A 20,678-nucleotide genomic window follows, 5' to 3' on the forward strand; every position below is an offset into this window, starting at 1 on the left:
ATTACTAGAAAATATTATGTATAAAGGGAAATGTTAGAAAAATATGAAATGATATAGTTACACAGAATATGTTGATATCATATTTCAGTACACTTTTAGCTGATGATTTTCAGTCTAGATCTACTAGAATAAGGTTTTGAAATAAGTTGCTAGGAAATGTAATTCTGTAAAAGTTTAATCTGTTTGGGAAAATAAACTGAATTCTCCAGAACTATTTATGCAACATCTGTTGTTGGACTGATTGGCCGCCATCCTCATTTCAGCACCTGCCCAAGGAGCTCTTCATAGGCCAATTTACCAATTGACTGAAAAATCAACAGAACTTACTCTCTTTAAAACCATTCTTTAATTCTTTAATCCTTTCACAGATTCACATGTGCTTTCCTTTAATTATCCACATTGTGATTGTATAGATTACATGTAAATGTATTTCCATTGTAAATCTTGCTTCATGTTCTAATAGGCACTAATAGAAGTTCAATATTATTTAAGTTAAACATTGAATGGTATCTAATGAGACAAATGGATTTTTAGAGATGCTTCTACTAGGCACAGTCCAAAATCTTCAAAGACAAGGCTGTGTAGTTTTACAAGCTCATATAAAGAACAAGAAAACCAACTCAGTTTTCTCTGAGATACAGTCAAGATCTAAGAGATTGAAACGATATAAATCACTAACCAAACAAAAATATCCTCCAAAAATTGTATAGGAATATAAAATTTTATATATACCTAAAAATATATATATAATTTTATATGTGTATACACACACACACACACACACACACATTTATAGCCTCTGAGGACAGTCTTTCAGTTTTCAGTGTTAATATATGTGTGTGTGTGGAAATGTGTATGTTCATATATATACATAAATAATTTAAAGCCTATCTCCAACCTAGATCCATGAGATTGGATGATATTTGTTAGTATCAGCCACATTGTTGACAAGACCATTTTATTACAAGGTGTCATAATTAATAAGAATCATAGCAAATATACTTGAGTGCTTACTACATGCAGCCGCTTTTCATATATCAATTAATCCTCACTATAAACCTATGAAAAGAATACTGCTTTCTGTATTAGAAAGCTAAAGTCTATCATAGTCACACAATTAATAAGCAGAGAAGCTCCCATATCATGTTTCAGTTCCCAAATGAATGTGCTTAATTCACTATGTGTTGAAGATTTTCTGATTGGCTCAGTTTTACTTTAGAGAGTGCATGAACTCTATGCAATTCTACAAGACAATTCTTTATTATGACTGCATATTTTAATTCTGCAATCGAAGTATGGTGCATGTGAAAACTATGTAATATAATTAGCTAGAAAATAGGAAGTTCCAACAAATTTTGTAATATGCTTGATGTTATGCACTTTTGAATGTTAGAAGCATAGGCAGGAAACAAAGCACATGGTGACGGCACTCAGGCATCTGACTGGGAGGCTATTTCTATGTGATCAAAGCTCTCCAGGCAGCCAAGGCCCTCCCTTCCTTTAAATACCAATCTGTGGTTCCTGCTTTGTACAGGGGATTCAGAATCAAAAGCTGGGCTCCTTTGCTAGAGCAAATGAAAGGGCAGGGACTCGCAGTGGTCAGGAATGACAGCATTCTGGGGCGCATTTTTTCCACACTTCTATCTTGCTGTCTGTTTCTTCCTCAGCTTCATCGTGTGTCTCCTCCCTTTCTTGCATCCCCTCCACTGCCCGCTGCCTTGACGCTCCTGCTGCTTCCTCTGCCGTCTGTGTGACCTGGTTCAGGATCCCTGAGCCTGGGCTTCCCTGGCTCATCTGGATCGGGCTGTCAGTGCCTCCTGTGAGCTTCTGCTCTGCTGCTCATCACCTCGCTTTCTCAGTTTTCCAGTTCCTAGGGGATCACAGGGATGATTCCAATTCATCTTTCAAACTGTTCTTCAGAAGGCATGGGTCAGAGGTCACCATGCATTGGCTGTGTGTCAGGTATCTGCTCCCATTTACTGATGTTTTAGGTTTGTAGGAGTAGAGTCATGTGATATGGAACATGGCCACTACCTTTTTAGGAGGTAAATGGACAGAAAACGTTCCCATGAGAGATGGTATGAGAACTTCGTAGAACTTTCTGTATCAGTAGTCTACTTTGCCCAAACATGACTACTGCACTCTAAGCTATCATTTAAAGAGATGTTCCAACCTCAGTGGCACATCAGAAACAGTGTACAGCCATCCAGTTGTCCCTCAGCATCCACATATAATTGTTTCCCGGACCCATCCCCCTGAGGATATGAAAATCTGTGAACACTCAAGTCCCTGATATAAAATGGCATAGTATTTGCATATAACTTATGCACATCCTCCTGTATATTTTAAATCATCTCTAAATTACTTCTAACATCTACTACAATGCAAGTACTAGGTAAATTGTTGCTGTACTGTATTGTTTTACAATTTGTATGATTTTTATTGTTGTATTGACATTTTTTGTTGTGTTTTTCCTAAATATTTTTGATCCATGGTTGGTTGAATCCACAGATGCAAAACCCAGATACAGAGGGCTGACCATACAAGCTAAGGGAAAGAATACATGTTCCTATTGCTGAACACAAGACCCCCTGCTGTGCAGTGATAATGCAATCTTGATAATAATAGCAATAAAAGCCACCACACATGGTGGCTTATGCCTGTAATCCCTGCACTTTGGGTGAAGGTGGCAGGAGGATTGTTTGAACCCAGGAGCTTGAGGCTGCAGTGAGCTGTGATTACATGACTGCACTCCAGCCTGTATGACAGAGCAAGACTCTGTCTCAAAGAGAAAAAGAAAAAAAGAAATGCCTTTTACTGGTTTCTTATTATATGCCACACACTTCACATACATTGTAAGTCATTCTTCTAATAGTTCTAAAGGATGGACACAAACATCTCTATTTTACAGAAAAAGAGACTTCTAGGAGTTTCAGTAACTGGTCCAAAGTTATCTTGCAAGAAAGTGGTAAATACTCAGGTCACTCTGACTCCAACACCTATGTTTTTCTGCTGTATTATGCTGATTTTTTAAATTTTAACAAATATCTTTTAAAGAAACTAAGACAAGAAATAGATTCTACTTTATTTACATGGATATTAATCATTTCTGCTGCTCTTCCTCTGTTTCTGAAGTTTAACGTGCACTCTGGTGTCATTTCTCTTTAGCCCAAAGAACTTCCTTTAGCATTTCCTATAGAACAGGTCTGTTGATAACACATTCTACTCTTTCCTTCTTCACAAATGGCTTCACCCTACCCTTATTTCTATATTTTCACCACGTGCAGAATTTTAGTTGAAGGTCTTTTCTTTCAGCAGCTTAAAAATGTTTTCCCACTGTCTTTTGGCTTCCATCATTCTTGATGAGAAAGTTAGAGCCTTGGGATTATTTCCCCATATGTTTTATGTAATGATTTTTTCCTCTGACTGCTTTCAAGACTTTTTTTTTGTTTAGAGTTTTTGGTAATTTTATTATTATGTGTCTTGACTAATTTATAGGAGTTTATTCTCTTTGGAGTTTGCTGAGTATCCTGTATCTGTAAATTTGTGTTTTATCACATTTGGAAAGTTTTCAGGCATTATTTTTATGAATATTTTATCTTCACCAATATCTATGGCCTCTGCTTTAGGACTCCAATGACACAAATGTGAGAACTTCTGATATTGTTCCACAAGCCTTTGAAACTTCATTTATTTTGTTTTCAATCTTTTTTCTTTCTGTTTCTCATATTGAATAATTTTTATTGCTTTATTTTCAAGTTCACTTACTCTGTCCTCTCTCATCCCTGTTTTATTATTGAGTCCATTGCATGGGTTTAATTTCAGATATTGTGTTTTCTAATTCTAAAAATTTATTTTTGTAATTTATAGACCTTATAATTTCTTTCTATTTATTTCAAGAGTATTCACCCCAGTCTATAGAAAATGGTTCTAATAACTACTTTCAAGTCTGTCTGATAATTCATATATCTAAATCATCTTTGGGTTGGCTGTCTCTTTGATAATTGATCAGATTTTCATTATTGTTGGTATATCAAGTAATTTCAGGTTGTATCCTGGACACCTTGAATTTTATGTTGTCAAAATTCAAAGTGTTAAATTCAGTGGAGAATTCACTGTTAAAATTCTCTGGATAATGTTGATTTTTAAAAATTTGATTATTATTATTTTTTCAGCAGGCAATCAACCAACCCAATCTGTCCCTTTCTTCTGTGGTGGCAGTTTCAATTTTAATTCATTTTTCAAAGTCTATGTGATGCTGTTTGTGCTGTGCACGCTGGGGCGCACACCACTCAGGGCTTGCTCTGGAACCTGGACGGTCTTCAAACTGTAATTTGGTTCTTAAAGACTTTGCTATGCTTCTTGGTCTGTTTCCTGTGCATGTGCAACTTGGGGGTGTGCTTGGTACTTGTGTAGGTTCAAACGTGGAATTTTAGAGTCTTTTCTTTAGCTCTTTTCTCTGTGGGATTTTCTTTACACCCTCTGGCTCCTCAGGCTCTTTTTCCCAGTTTCTCTGGCCAGAAAGGCTGAATTCTGAGTTCTGGCCTCCTGCGCTGTGGCACAGTTCCATGCAGCCATGACACATAGCAAGCAGCAAGAGAAAGGGGAAAAAACATAACCATGATTCCTCCCTCCTCTTTGCACAATGAGGGTTCCTTTTTGTGGTTCCTCTATCTAGAGGGTTGGGTCATCATTTGGGATTTTAAGTGCCCACGCCTCCACTGGGGCAGCAGTGCAGACCTGTATTTAAAGCTGATCTGGAGGCAGGACTAAGGGAATAAAAAGAGGAAAAAATAAACATGGGGATTTACTCTGGCTTTAGGGGGCTATTTTCCTACATTTCTAGGAAATGAATTCAACTAAAGATTTTTGCTATTCGCACCTTTTACACAGTTCCCAATTCGCTTGCCTTCAGGCCAAATCCATGAGGAAAAAAGAAGAAAATCAGATAACTTTGCAACTTGATCTCTGTTAAGACTTGACTTTCCTTCTCACTCCACTTGCTATTATTTACTTTCAGTCCTTATATGGTTGCTTGTCATACTTACCTGGTTTTAGTTGTGATCAGTACAGCCGTAGAGTGGATTTCTTATTCTCTGAGCTGCTTCTTGTTAATGATTATACCCCTAGCACTTGGCACAGAAGCTGTCCTGTGAAAGATAACCTCAACCTATTTCTAAATGAAGTAAATGAAAATGTAAAATGTGAGAGTCACCAATTGCCTAATAAACTGTGGTAGGACAAGGACAGCAAATATTTGGCCACACTCTGCAACTCTTAATTTCCATACTCGAAGTTGACGTTAGTATCTCTTCACTGCCCTGTTCCCTGCTGAGCCTGAATACAACTGCAGAATATTGTCTAACACAGCAGCCCTGGAAACCATGCCAAGTGGCCAGCACTGGTATGGGAAGTGAAAGCCTATCATGTATTCCTGTTTTCAGGACTTGGTTATTCACATAAAAATCCTAGCCTTCCTTTTCCATTTAACTGAGGTGACTCCTCTTCTCAAATTTCCATCTTCCCATCCTCTTTCCTGTAAAACTCCAGTTGATTGATAGATTTCTTCTTTGCCAGGAAGGCTTCTTGAGAAAAAAAATATTCTTTTCCTTCTTATCAAGTTGTATATTTTCTTAAAATATAACTTGACTAATATGTTTCACTGAGCGTTCCCCCATCTATACTATCAAGAATTTATTTTAGCATTTTATCCTTTTGGAAATGATGAAATTGGTTAAGATTGGTAATTATCCAACTCAAAAATGATCGTTAGAATTCCTTTTTGTTTGATTACCATATATCACCAAACCTACTATTTCTCACCAGCTGTTTCCATTAACTTAGCCTTGCTTGTCCTTGACTCCTATAGACTCCTATACTTCTCATTTTGAATCTAAGTGAAAATATTAATAGAAAGAGGTAAGCCTTAAAGACATCTGATTTAAATTATCAGATTTGCTTGGAAAGCATAGCTAAACGAACTTCTTTTATGGTTTTGCTTGTCATTTTTTATTGCCTTAGACTGTTTTCTATAGAGCCAACAATCTAAATAGAAGTGGATATTTTTGTTGTGGTTAGGGGCTTGGGGTGACTATTATCAGCTCTCAGAGATAATCATGGTACAAATATATCTTAGAAGAAGATGTGAGGTAGTGTTTGTAAATAATGTGAATGCATTTACATGTGTTTGGACATTCAGTATGAAACACTTCTATGCTATCCAACTGGGTACTTAAATGGGGGAACTCTTTAGAAGCAAGAACCTTAGGTCTTCTTGCTTCTAAAATGGAAAATCGTGATGGAAAAAAGAGCTCCCACAGTATATTAAGCATGTGTGTGGTACAAACATTGAGCAAGAGGAGTTGATTGAAGGTCACCAGCCTGGACATCACTGATTCCAAGGTCATCTGATAAGATCTCCTGTTTGTTCAGACCCATCCCTGGCATTCTATCTAGCAGTGCCATAGCTGAAATTAGGAAAATGAAGATGAAATCAACTGACTGTGACAATCTGCTGTGTACACAATCTAAGTGTATTTTTCTTTCTTTTCTCTTTTCCTCCTGGGGTCTCCAGTTTACCGTGGTTTCTGGGCAGTCCTGATGCTCCTGGGGGTAGTTGCTGTAGTCATCGCAAGCTTTTTGATCATCTGTGCAGCCCCGTTCGCCAGCCATTTTCTCTACAAAGCTGGGGGAGGCTCATATATTGCTGCAGGTACGTACAGTGCAATGGGTATGACTTTCAGCCACGGTTTTTCTTCATGTCTTTCTATTTTTCATTTCTATATTCAGGCGTCAGCCTTCTAGTAACAGTAACACAATAATATTTGTATACAATACTTCTTGAACACTAATTAATAATATTTGTATATAATACTTCTTGAACACTAACTGTGTGTCAGACACTTTCCAGGGAGTTTCCCTTTTCCACATGCTGACACATTTAACCATCATGATAGTCTCTGCTCACTGTAAGGCCATTATTATAAAGAGGAGAACACTGAGGCTTAGAGGACTCACTCCAAGGTGTGTAAGAGACTGTTAACCTCTTACCCTATTAATTTTCTGTCTGTAAATGGGGATCATAACATAAGTCTTTGTAACATATCAGCATATGATATGGGTAGGCATTTTCTGAGCTCTTCAAAGATAGCCCTGTGATGATATTTATGATAAGCATACACTCATGATTTATCATAGTTACAAAAATATTTTTCTACATCACTACCATTCATTTTCTTAATTGTTTGTTGATGCCAGGTGTGGTGGCTCACACCTGTAGTCCCAGCACTTTGGGAGGCTAAGATGGGTGCATCACTTGAAGTCAGGAGTTTGAGAACAGCCTGGCCAACGTGGTGAAACCCTGTTTCTACTAAAAATACAAAAAATTAGCCAGGCATGGTGGCATGTGCCTGTAATCCCAGCTACTCAGGAGGCTGAGGCAGGAGAATCACTTGAACTCGGGAGGCGGAGGTTGTGTTGAGCGAGATTGTGCCACTGCACTTCAGCCTGGATGACAGAGTGAGACTTTGTCTAAAAAAAAAAATAATAATTAATTAATTGTGATCCATATGAATTATCTGAATATATTATTTTCTGTGTGAAGCTTGCATTTATTTTAGTTAGGTTTCTAACTAATTTAATTTCTGCTAAAATGATCGCACTACAAATAGAAAAGTAATTGAAGAGGTGAGTCTTATGAATTTTAAGCCCTTTTCATTTAATTAGGAAGTAAAAGCCAGACTATTAACTTGGAAACATAAGCACAGGCTATTATTTGTAAAGATAATTCTAGAAAACTAGCCAAACTTCAGTATGACTGAGACCAAACTGTACATACTGTGCTGTATTGTACCATCAAACCAGAGTGACAGAGTGCTCCTAGGTGACACTGTAGTGACAGTTGAAGGAAAGGAACAGAATGGAGAAGGTTATTGTCCTTCTAATCATTGGAAAGATGGCTTGTGATGCTGCCCAGTTTCATTTCATCAGTGCTCAGGTAACACAATACTTTCTGCATAAGATTGTGCTTAATTCTGCAGAGGGAATAAAAATAATAATCAGATCTAGATCCTGTATTTTGTAGGGGCCAAGAGGAACAGAAGGTTCCCTGAAAAATCCACTTGCAAAAGGCAGATTAATTGAAGAAAAGGCATACATATAATTTAATGTGTATACCTGGGAGCTTTCAGATTGAAGACCCAAAAAGATATGGGCAAATTGTCCATTTTTATGCTTAGGTTCAACAAAGGATGGGCAGCTGTGTAGAAATATGATTGGACAAAAAGGGTAGGATCTAATGGTCATAGACTAAGTGGGGAACCCAGCGAGGCCTGTCCGTTTAGCTTCTTCATGGCCTCACTGAGCAGCACGCCTTCCTTCTGGGTGTGGGGCAGGACCCTCTCTGGAATTGGCAAACAAGGTAAGTCAGGTCAATTCCTTTGTCCTTTGTGGCCAATTTTTACACAGAAAGGTGGAGGGAGAGTTAGAGTAATATGTTCAGGTTTCATGGCTGGCTTTGGGGAAAGGAGTTCTGGTTTCTATGATTCACCTTTGTGGAGAGGGGACCTTTGTGGTTTCTAAGGCCAGCCTCGGAAGAGAACAGGACTGGGAGGCAGGAGGGCAGGAGAAGGTCAGAGAAAAACTTTTGCTCCTGAGGCTGCTGCTGGGGCTTCATTTTGGGGTTTTGTTTCCTGAGCCCCAACAGTTTAAAGCGCTAAAAAAAAAAAACTCACTCTGAGAAGAACCCTGTTAAACCATTCTTTCTTTTGTCTTTTATTTGAACTGTTTTCTTTCACTGGATTTAGCCATTAGAGCTCTTCATTATAAAAGCCTTTTTTACTGAGATGTAATCAACATACAACCTACCATTTTGATGTGTATAATTCAGAGTAGGGTTTTAGTACATTCACAGAGTTGTGCAAGAATCACCACTATGTGACTTCAGAATATTTTTATTACTCCACAGAGAAACCTTGTTTTCTACTCTCCTTCTCTCCTGACCAGCTCTAAGAAACCTCTAATCTACTTTCTATCTGTATGGGTTTGCCTATTCTGAATATTTCCTATGAATGAAATCACACGATATGTGGACTTTTGTGTCTGGCTTTTTTCACTTAGATCTGATAAATTATCATCCCTCTGCTTGAGTTCATAATTCCATAGGACCAAATCCCATATCCTTATATCCCTTAAAACTGAGCATCTTCTTGGCCAAAAAAATTTTTCTCACCCAAACGACACTTTACCCTTTCCCTTTTCAAAGTTCCAGTAAAGGTACGCATTTTTCTGTGGTCTTCCCAGAAATAACAGTGCTCTGTTTACATGTACAAATATTTGTTTCTTCTTTTTCCTTGCTTTTTTTTTTTGTAACCACAGTTTTTCAATAGAGGGAACATGTAATCACCATAGTTTAGTGATAATGTATTATGGGCAGCATGATCGTTTTAAACTCAGAACTGCTTTGATCCTGGTTTTCGTTCTGGTTTTGGACAGTTGTGTGTGTGTGTGTGTTTAGTAGCTTTGAAAAAAAATTGTTGATCTTTTTCCATTTTGCAATTTGTGCAAGAAAGCAATATATGTGAAGAATTATGTTTGGCTGAGAACTGTGTAGGAGGATAAAGCATTTAATGTACTCATATATCCATACACCTGTAACTGGTGGATTTTTTCTTTTTGTTTTTATTGTGATTTTTAATTGACACAATAATTATACATGTCAGATTTTTTTAAATGAACCTTGTGTTACTTATGGTAAAGGGCCAAGTGTTTCCATGCTCAGGACTTCATGCAAAAGCCCCGAGAAGTTCTGAGGTGTCCAAGATGTTCCCATTTTCAAAGCCATGAAACTAGGTGATTCAGAGGACACTTACTTTACATTTGACTTTTATTATAATTTCCTTCATGGCACTGTTGCGGGAATCAGGAGGACCAGAGAGACCTCAGGGTAAAGCAGGAGGATTTTATGGAGTGCACTCAGACCCAGTGGATTAACATCCTGAGACTGGGCCCAGAACAAAGACAGCTCTTGAACTTTATACACACTTCAAAAAAGGGGTGGGCTAGCTTGAAGCAGACTTTCAGTGGCATGAAAGCAAAGAAACAGAGGCAGAACAAAGACAGTTAATCAAATTGTGGTAGGTATGTAACTCAGGATTACATATGACCGTTGCTATGCAGCCCAGATGGCTGTTATCTGGGTTTGCTCTAGTGTCTAGCACGGGCTTATCTCATAACCGTTGCTATGGTGCCCAGACGGCCGTAGTTCAGGCCTGCTTAGGCTTCTCATGACCTTCATTGTGCCGCTTAGATAAAACAAAATACTTGAAGTTACTAGTTACAGAGAACAGGAATCTATAAACTCATACTAAAAAGGGAAAGGAAAGTTTGTTTTTCTTCTCCCTTTGCTGAGGGAGTTCTCCAGAGTACATTCCTTTGTGTCCTAGCTTCTTAGATAGTGTTTCCAAGGCTTTTCCTGGGTCTGGGCTATGCCTGTTGCTACCTCTGGGATAAGTCAGCCTAATACAGGAAAGCTTATTTCTTTTTCTACTTAATTTTATTTTTGTTTCTTTAATTTCCACCTCAGCACAACTCTACATTGTTTGTGTATGACCATTTGTTTACCAAGAGCAGGGAGAGCTACCCTGTTGCGTGGGATGGAATGTGACTGGTCACTTTCTCCTGAGGCTCCCATGCCAATCCTGGGCCAGCACATTGAGCTCTAACCACAACTAGGAGCAGGTGCAGCCTGGGCTCAGGCTTGCAGTGGCTGCTTTATCGATGCCACAAACAGAATTGGACGCTGTCTGTATTTTTGGGCAGATGGTGTTAGGGAAAGGCAGAGCTAAATTTTCTATGACCATTGCTGGGTATGTGCACATAGGAAGACTCTTTGGCATCAGCAGCACTGTGTTTAGACATTCCATGCATGGCAGAGGGATGCTGATATCAGGGCTGTGGGGTAGGAGGGGTGGGGCCCATGGTGTTACCTTTGCTGGGTCAACAGGCTCAGAGCAAGGCTCAGAAGGCTTGGAAGGTGGATATTGCTTCTCCCTACGCTTGGGCAGAGACTTCCTCAGGCAGGCCAGGCCACCTGTTTCCCGGAGAGTCAGTTCTGGGCAAAGTGTAGTCATTGTCAGGACATTGACCCTCAGCCTGTGTTTCAGCAAGTGATCACACACCTCTGCAGGACCTAAACTGCTGCTGTTTGTTTTAACGTGGACTCACAGAGAACTCTTAGATACACAGGTGTTGTCACGCATCTCCTCCTGCCCCGTGGCATTGGATGTGATAGGAAAGACGCAGGAAGTGTTAGGATGGGTAGGCATGGCATTCTAAACATTGGCTTATATGAAGAAAATTACTGTAGAGCTGAATAGCCATAATCCCTGGGCAAAGCAACATCGACACAGCAATTTCTGTACGTGAGCAGGACATCTACGTGTGTGAAATGAGTAAGGATGTGGCCTGGACACTCAGGACACTGGCATTGGGAGATCAGCCATAAAATTTGATATCTTACCAGCACATCAAGCTAGAAACATTTTTCTGCCATAATTGAAGTAGCCTTTTCTTAAATGGCAAACTGGGATGTATGTGAGATTTTGCTGCAGAAAGTAGAAACAGAGTCTTTCTGGGTGGAGGAGACTGCAGAGCTCTGAACCTTGGACTAAGTCCCTTGTTAGACTCTCAGGCTGGTGAGACTACCTAGACGTCTTGAGAATAGAAGGATTCAAGCAGCCCGTATTCCAGGTCCAGGATGTGCTGATAGAAGCAAAGGGTATCTTTGCAGTGTAGCTTAGTCCCTTGAAACACCACAGAGGCCAAGTTGAGTCTTGATTCCTGCATGTGCCTGCTTGCTCTGCCCCATTCCGCGAGCACAGGGTGAGCTCTTTGCCCCAGACAGCTCACAAGTTATTGCCTCTCACCAGGGATATGAGCAGGGCTGATTGGGATGAATTGTGTGAATCCTCTGCCATGTGCGGCAAAATGCCTGAAGTACAGCCGTCTGCAGCTCACCCGTCCTTCCCTGCTCTGGAGGCAGTGCTTTCTATAAGTGTAGGGATGGAAACACTTAATCTAGTGTAGGAAAGGTTAGTAGATATAAAGGGAATAGGAAGTTCCCATCTCTAGCAGGTTAGACTGACTTAAAAGGAAGTGGGATTTGTGGTTTGGTTTCCTTTTTTGTTTTCAAAGGATCAAAAGAAATGGCAATAGCCCATCAGTAAACCACATTTATTTGCAACTGAGATAAGAGAGATATGATGGATACATAATACATAATTCAGGATTTTTTTCTCCTTAATACTAGAAAAAACAGCTCGCAGAAACCAAGCAACATAGTTCAGGTGCTCATTTTCCTTTGGCTGAGACTGAACATGTTGCTCGCAGAGGCTCCTCATGTTCTCCTCCAGGTAAAGGAGGATGTGGCGGCCGTCAGAGCAGAAGAGTGTGTGGGGCAAGGCAAGAGCAGGACGGCTTAGGAAGAACTGCCGACAGCCTGGAGGCAGGCTGTCTGGCTGTCTACACTTGCAGGCACACGCAGCCCTGCCGTCTACACCTGCAGGCACACGCAGCCCTGCCGTCCACACCTGCAGGCACACACAGCCCTGCCATCCACACCTGCAGGCACATGCAGCTCTGCCGTCTACACCTGCAGGCACACGCAGCCCTGGCATCCACATCTGCATGCACACGCAGCCCTGCTCTCTCTATGTCTATCCTGTGAGAGATCTGGGCTATAAATAGCTGCACACTGTGGACAAGCCCAGGGAACTCCCTGGGAGGGGCTGGCCAAGGTGTGGCTACAGTGGCTTTTCTTTTTTTCTTTTTTTTTCCTTCACATTTTAGTTTTTTTATTATTTTATTTTTTAAAACAGTTTTTCCATAGGTTATTGGGGTACTGGTGGTGTTTGGTTACATGAGTAAATTCTTTAGCAGTGATTTGTGAGATTTTGGCATACTCATCACCCAAGCAGTATACACTGCACTCTATTTGTAGTCTTTTATCCCTTGCCCCCTTCTACCCTTTCCCCCAAGTCCCCAAAGTCCATTGTATCATTCTTATGCCTTTGCATCCTCATAGCTTAGCTTGCACATATCAGTGAAAACGTACAATGTTTGGTTTTCCATTCCTGAGTTACACCTAGAATAGTAGTCTCCAACCTCATCCAGGTTGCTGTGAATGCCTTTAATTCATTCTTTTTAATGGCTGAGTAGTATTCCATTGTATATATGTACCACAGTTTCTTTATCCACTTGTTGGTTGATGGGCATTTGGGTTGGATCCACTACAGTGGTTTTTTTAAAGCTTCTCTGACTTTCCCTGGTATGTGACAAGTAGGCTTTCAGGAGAAAACCAAAAGCATAGCTTCCCAATAGGAAACCGAATATTTTACCTGAGTTCAGATTTAACATATTAAGAGCTCTGGTGTGTGGGAGGTTGGTGGTGGAAAAAAAAAAGTAGTTAATATAAACTATTTGTTACTGATATGCCAGTCAGATGCATCTCTTGTAGTAGAATTAGTGTCTTCAGTTTTGATGATCAAAAGACCAGGTACACTAGATCTGCTTTCTAAACAGCATAGACTAGTTACACTCATATTTCTAAAAGTACCTGCTTTGTAGACTCGCTTTGTGCCTTCCATTGTCACAGTTGGGATTTGTCTAAAAAATCACTGTCATCCAGACACTGATCCTGTTATAATGTGGGAACACCTTCCTTCAAATTTTAATGTGGATTTTCCAACGTCCTTGGTCTGACATTTTCCACAAATGTCAAATGCCAGCATTAGTCAGCCTTGCTTAATATTATATAGAAAAGAGATGTGATGGCTTTTATTTACAAAAATATTTTAAATGTGATTACTTTTCTTTCTCTGATTCTTCCTTGCAAGCTTATTTTCCCCGCATTGCTCTTCAGTGGAAATGTGGCTAACTGGCTGTTAGAATCCATTTTAAAATGGGGCACTAATATGGGAGAAAATGAGGAAATCAAATCCCAAAGCCTGCTCCTTGAGTCTGGAACATCTTAGTTGGGTGAAGGCTGTGGGTGGGAATGAGAATGTGAAGAGAGGAGACACAGAGCCATTTCTTTGGAGAGAGCCATTGCTTTCCTGTAAGTGTCCACCCAACCTGACGGACCTTGTTGTCCACCCAACCTCCAACCTTGTTGGAGACATTCTGGTTCACGGTCTAACTCCTGCCCGGATAAATCACCATCTCAGGAATACCTTTGGTGGAGCTTTTCTGAACAACCTTAAACTTCAAACTTGAATAAATGATTCCCCACACTCCTATCGTTCCCTCAAAGAAAAAAAAAAAATGTGCTGTTCTTCTAAGAAATAAAGTGACAGGCCTGGCAAACAAATGTTTTTTTTTTTTTTTTTTTTGAGACGGAGTCTGGCTCTGTCGCCCAGGCTGGAGTGCAGTGGCGCAATCTCAGCTCACTGCAAGCTTCGCCTCCCGGATTCACGCCATTCTCCTGCCTCAGCCTCCCGAGTAGCTGGGACTACAGGCGCCCGCCACCACGCCCGGCTAATTTTTTGTATTTTTAGTAGAGACGGGGTTTCACCATGTTAGCCAGGATGGTCTCGATCTCCTGACCTCGTGATCCGCCCGCCTCGGCCTCCCAAAGTGCTGGGATTACAGGCGTGAGCCACCGCGCCCGGCCCAAATGTTTTTACTCATATGAAATACTATAATGAGGCATCATTAATCTTTATCCTGAAAGACAGTTTTCAGATGTGCAAAGTGAGAAGATTATTTCTCTGAACCGAGTGTGGTGGTGGTGCCTGCAGTCCCAGCTACTCAGGAGGCTGATGCAAGAGGATTGCTTGAGTCCAGGAGTTGGAGGCTGCAGACTCCAGCCTGGCAGAGCGAGACCCTGTCTCTAAGAAAACAAAAAAACCCATACTGTCTCTGGTCTGGAATTAGGTTTTGTCACAGTGGAAAGGCAGACTGAATTTCCATAAGCTTTATTCTCCTTTTTCAAAATATGTGTCTCGTTACTATCTACTATTTACTCGGTACTAAGGGATTTAATTTCTTTGCAAATATTTCCTTTCATTGAAAACCATCCTATCCCCCAAATAGTCACTTTGCTCAGAACTAACTAGTAGTGAGTGGCCAAAAAATATTGTGTTGGTTTTTTCACTGAGTTTTATAGTTTTATAGTTTTTTTTTTTCTGAGCCATTTGTTTTCTTTACATTTTCGTGTATGGAAAGAGAAGCCTAATGTGCTTGACCTAAGCTAACGGTCTGTCCTGGAAAGAATTTTTACTTCCTAGAAGTAAAGGGCTGATGGGCAGGGGAAGGCGGTTGGCTTGACTGGACACTCAAAGAAGAAATTGTCCTCAATACGAACGAGCTTGAGCCTGGATTCACCTTCTGTTCTTGGCAAAACGTTTTGTCATGGGACTGTGGGGTGACTGGTGCCACCTCGTGGAGAGTTCCAGAAAGACACTGGGAGATGCATTGGAGGTCATCATTCCCTTACTCCTCTGAAATCTCAGGACTGGAAGACACCACAGCGAGTTTATTCTTTTGCCTCTTGGCCTGTCCTGAAATAGCCCAGTCACATGAGAATCTCTGATGCTTTAGAAGATTTCAGAGAGTAACATTTGCTAACCATTAGCAGGAGCTCGTGCCAAAGCTTAATAATAATAATAATAATAATAATAATAATAACAAAATTAGCCCATGCTTATTAGTTGTTTGTCATGTTCCAGGCACTGTTTTCAGGACTTTTCCTCTGTTTGGTCCTCATGACTACTTTCTGAGGTAGGCACTTGGATCCTCTCTATTTTACCAGTGAAGAAACTGAGACAGAGCAGTACGAAAGTTGCACAGGGTTACTCAATAAAGTGTAAAGTGTGAAACTTTGAGGGAGGATTTGAACCAGGGCAGTCAGAATCCAGGGGTGTGCCCTCAATCACATCCTACTTCCTGAAACTCAATTCTTGTGAATAAATATTTCCTTGGCATTAGATGAAATTCTCATTTTCAGATTAAACCCCTAATTACTTGTAGAAATAGGTAAACCCCCATGATCATTCTCTGTTAATGATTGTTACTCAGTAGAGTACAGAGCACTGGGTACGTAGGATGTTTAATGATAAAAATTGTTATGACAATCTAAGAAAGTTATAAATGTTTGAGAAACCCAATCAGCATTTTATATATGTTGTTGACTAAATCAAACTATGAGTCTAGAAAATGAAAGGGAAGAGGGAATTAATGTATTTGGAAAGTAGAATGATGACATGTGTGCAGCAATGAGTGTTTGGAAATCAGAAAAGTGTAATCGTGATATTGTAACAGCAGAAAGAATTAAGGCTGTGTCAGAAAATTGGAGAAAAAATGGAAAAGTTTGAGAAAATGAAGAATGGAGATAAAGAATGTGGACGATTATGCATTAGTTGTTCTGTAATCTGAAGCATAATTTTATGAGAAAACAATAGCATACTAATGTAAAGAAGAGCAAACTAATTTTTCAAAAACACAATTTTAAATCATTTAAAATAACTTCTAGCTTTTCTCAGAAGGATTGTCTAAATATTTTGATGAATGCAATAATATTTATGAGACTACTTTGAAAGTACATTACAATATTATGACAAATATTACTCTTTAGCAAATGCGGAAGTGGCAAATTTCCCTTTTCCCAGATATAATATGGGGAAAGTTAAGAGTACATGTTGGACTCTGGAATGCACCTGTGATAGCTGGTCACACTGCACTAATCCTCATATTTCGTCCTTTAGCAAGACATAGAGGACTTCACTGAAGTAGAGAAAGCCCTCAGGCACTGCGATTTCTAAGATTCCTCGTTGTTAAAATTAATACATATGAAAACAAGTTTGCAAATATTGTAGCATTTTTGGTGTTTATATTTAATATATTAACTCTCTATGCTTTTACAATTCATACATAAATGAATGACCCTATATACAACATGATTTGTAGATATCATGCAAAGGCTAATTGGGAGTCTTTTATGAATGCAGGGCTAAAGTCAAATCATCCTAATGGACCCCGACGGCATTCGTAGCATGAGGGAGCATTGAGATTCCATCCTAAGAGGTTAATCAGCTGCCTGTTCTCACACAGCCAGCTTCTTAAGAGTCTAGCTCTTTCTCCTTGGTTGTAATTTTTGACCCCCTAAATTAAAGCCTAGAGATGCTCCTTAAATATTGCAGAGGCAAGTCTCTTTCCAAAGCAGTTCCAGAAATAATGCTATAAGGATGGGTTGTGTTCTAGGTGGCTGAACAATGAAAGCTGAATGAGCCATTCAGCTTTCCAATCTCCTACAGTAATTGAGCGCTATGGAATAATTGTTAAAAGTTTTGCTGAGGAATTAATGTTTGAGGAAGACAGTTAAGGCAGTGTTTTATTAAGAACCATGTTCTCAGTTGTATTTAGCAGGGCTGCTTGTGGGTGGGGAAAAGGGAGGAAGCTTCAGCAGGTGCACTTCAGGTGCCTGCCATAGCATCGATAAGTTCCAGTGCCATTTTATCAGTTTTGCATAAGATTGTGCTCCATACAAAAATTTCATTACCATATTTTTCTAAAATCATTTGTCTAAGAAAATGTTATCCATTATTTCAAAATTTCATGTATGAGTTAGAACATCACAAAACGGTATATTCCCAGTCGTTTTATTCATAATAGTTAGAACAACCCAAATGTTTATCAGTGGATAAACAGATAAACAAATTTTGATATACTCATACAACGGAATAATGCTCAGCAATAAAAAGGAATGAACTGTGAACACATCTTGAGAACATGAATGCATTCTCAGGCATTATGTTGAGTAAAAACATTCCCAAACAAAAGACTGTATACTGCTACGATTCCATTTATAATGACGTTCTAAGGACAAAACTGAGCTATAGTGATAGATGCTTTGGGTAGGAGAGTGAAGAGGCATAAAGAACCTCTTTGAGTGATGCATACGTTCTATTTTTAATTGGTTGTGGCTACACTGATGTTTACATTTCTCAAAACCCATCAAATCTTACACTTGAAATCTGTACATTTTACTCTATGTAAAGTATATGTCAATTAAAAGAATGAGAAAGAGGAACGATAAACCTGGAATATTTTTACCCATTAGGAAAACCTTCAGACTATGGCAGTTTAATATCATATCTTCAAACTTTAGGTATGGGCTGATTTAAGAAATGTTTATATGAAGATGTTTTAAGTATTTTCTGCAAGAGCCTTTTGTAGGGGTATGGTCAGTCATGGTATTCAGTGTCCCTGTGCAGATCTGCAGAAGGCATTCCCAGTATCTCCCTTGAAGAATTGCTTCGTTTCTTCTTCAAAAATTACAGTAAATGCATAGCTTATCAAATTTCTTTTTTGTTCTTTCTTCTGGACACGTCTGCTCTAAATTCACCGTTTCATGAATGCTGCTATCCTTAGCACACTTACCCAGGCCCCAGATTTTTTCTTTGATTCTATACTTAGCACAAATGTGACCTGCTGCCTTCTAGGCAGCTCCACCTAGAAAAGTAACCTAGTCCCCCACTGCTTCCTGGAAACATTTTCCCTGTTGCAGAATGTTTGGGAATGTTTTCAGCTTAACCTGTGAGACTCTTGCTCTCAGGGTTCAGTCTGAGTTATTCCACAGGCTCAACGTTTGACCTTGGTGGACAAATAAGTGACAGCAATCCTCATTTCCATCCTCTGTTGAAAATAGCCACAGTGAGGAAGCCGATGCTATCATCCTTAACATTTTATGATGTTTACTTTCTGATTCTATGTAGATGCCCTGCTAAATATTGCACTACCTTTAGAGTGTGTGCAGCCTTTACGTAGGAAAAGGACGATTTTGTTTTCTGATTCTAGTTTACTTTTCACCTTAACTTCATAATGAGTGTTTTGACTGCAGTTCTATGGCTTTTCTTATGCCCATGGAAAACTGAAATGAGTTGCCACTGCATTTGTGTGGAAGCATGTCTAAAGGAGGCCATTGAATCATCTTGAATTTATGATTCTTCCCCAAGTAACCTATAACTGCTCATGACTCAAGTTGTGAAAGCCCATTTAAAGGCAGTCGAGTTACATCTAAGAAGTGAAAGATCAAGTCTGTCATTTTTAAATAATCCAAAACACTCTCTTTTTTTAAAAAAAAAAGTACATGTAAGAGTATATGTGCTTCTAGACAATAATAAAGCAGTTTGATACTTTGCCTAACTTTTTTAGGAAAAAAGTTTTCATTTCTCGGGCAAAATTTTTTTCTTCTATGGATTTGTTTTTAAATCTGGTTCTTACGGTATAGTGAAAAGATCTTTAGAATATGCCTCCATTTTTCACTCTTGTGTTTGTGAAACAGTGAGGATATACAATTTTATGTCTCAATTTTTGACTTGGTCTTGGGGGAATCTGTCTTGTTTCCATACTGTGATTGTTTCCATAGTGTTATCATCAGCAATTGCATTCCCAATGGCCATTTGTCACTAAATTTTACGTGCCCTTTGTTTCAGAAAGAGAAAACATGCTTTCCAAATTGAATTCACGGCGTTTAAAGGGCAAAGTTTTTAATTTTGTAAGAGAACCCATGCAAAATTATAAGTTTCAGTCATTGTTTCACATACTGCCCATAACAAGAGATCCAACATGTTCTTGGTGTGACTCAATTATCTTTCTGCAGTTTCACTGTGGTCACAAATCTTCATGGGTTTGGGGCTGGGTTTTGATTCTGCCTCCAGTGAAATATTTTATATATTTTCTGGACTTCAAAAAACAGGTATTATAAAATTCAATTGGAAATAAGTGTGTGCTTTCCAAATGTATGAACAAATTTAAATGTAATTTTATTTTAAAACAATTTACTATCTATATATTGCAGTATTTTCTATTCTTGCTAAAGTCACTGTGGCAAGTAGGTTTGTAACTCATTGTTATTCAAGCCAGTTATTGTTTATGTTTTTAAAAGTCCTGAGATATCAAAATATAGATGTTGTAAATCCTTTCACCTAATCAAAATACAGATGTTGTAAATCCTTTTACCTAAAGACTCCATTCAAGTTTTTCTAACTATTCCATTAATGTCCTCTATAGCAAAAAAAAAAAAAAAAAAAAAAAATTCTAAATCATGCTTTGTATTTAGTTGTTGCTTGAGTCTCCATTAAACCAGAGTTAAGTCCATTTTTGTGCTCCATAACCTTGACACTTTTGAAAAAAGTACAGGCCTGTGATTTTTGTAGAAAGGTCTTGAATTTGAGTTTGATTTTTTTCTTTAATGATTGAGTTTAGGCTCTGTATTTTTGGCTCTAAGATCATAGCATTGATGCTGTGTGATTCTCACTGCATCCCATCAGGTGATGTGTGATATCAATTTGTCATGTCACTGGTGATGTTAACTTTTATTACTTGAATAAGGCAATATTTGCTGGGTTTCTGTAGTATGAGGTTACTATTTTCTCCGTCAAAATTAATAAGCATTTTATTGGAAGAGATTTTGAACTTATGTAAATATACTCTGTTTCATTCAATTTTATCCACTGGATTTAGCATTCATTTTTATTTCTTCTCCGAATTATTTTTAAGTGATTGTCAAATGGTGATTTCTAATTCTGCCATCCCTCTACACTTATAAGTTAGTGTTCTGTTGTAAGGAAAAGCTTCCCTTCTCCCTATTCATTTATTCACTCATTTATTTATATCACTGT

At 38.9% G+C, this 20,678-nt stretch overlaps 1 protein-coding gene across 3 annotated transcripts in view; it reads left to right on the plus strand.

Moving 5' to 3' along the window:
- The window catches only part of TMEM182 (transmembrane protein 182), an 81,062-nt gene that overhangs the window by 54,412 nt on the left and 5,972 nt on the right, over positions 1 to 20,678 (plus strand). For all 3 annotated transcript variants that reach the window (XM_019021456.4, XM_019021458.4, XM_004031538.5), the window contains one exon: positions 6,575 to 6,712. In XM_019021456.4, coding sequence (XP_018877001.1) covers positions 6,575 to 6,712 — 138 coding nt within the window. The remainder of the gene's footprint in view (positions 1 to 6,574; positions 6,713 to 20,678) is intronic.

This window comes from Gorilla gorilla, chromosome 12 (assembly GCF_029281585.2).
Source record: "Gorilla gorilla gorilla isolate KB3781 chromosome 12, NHGRI_mGorGor1-v2.1_pri, whole genome shotgun sequence".
Lineage (NCBI taxonomy): Eukaryota > Metazoa > Chordata > Mammalia > Primates > Hominidae > Gorilla > Gorilla gorilla.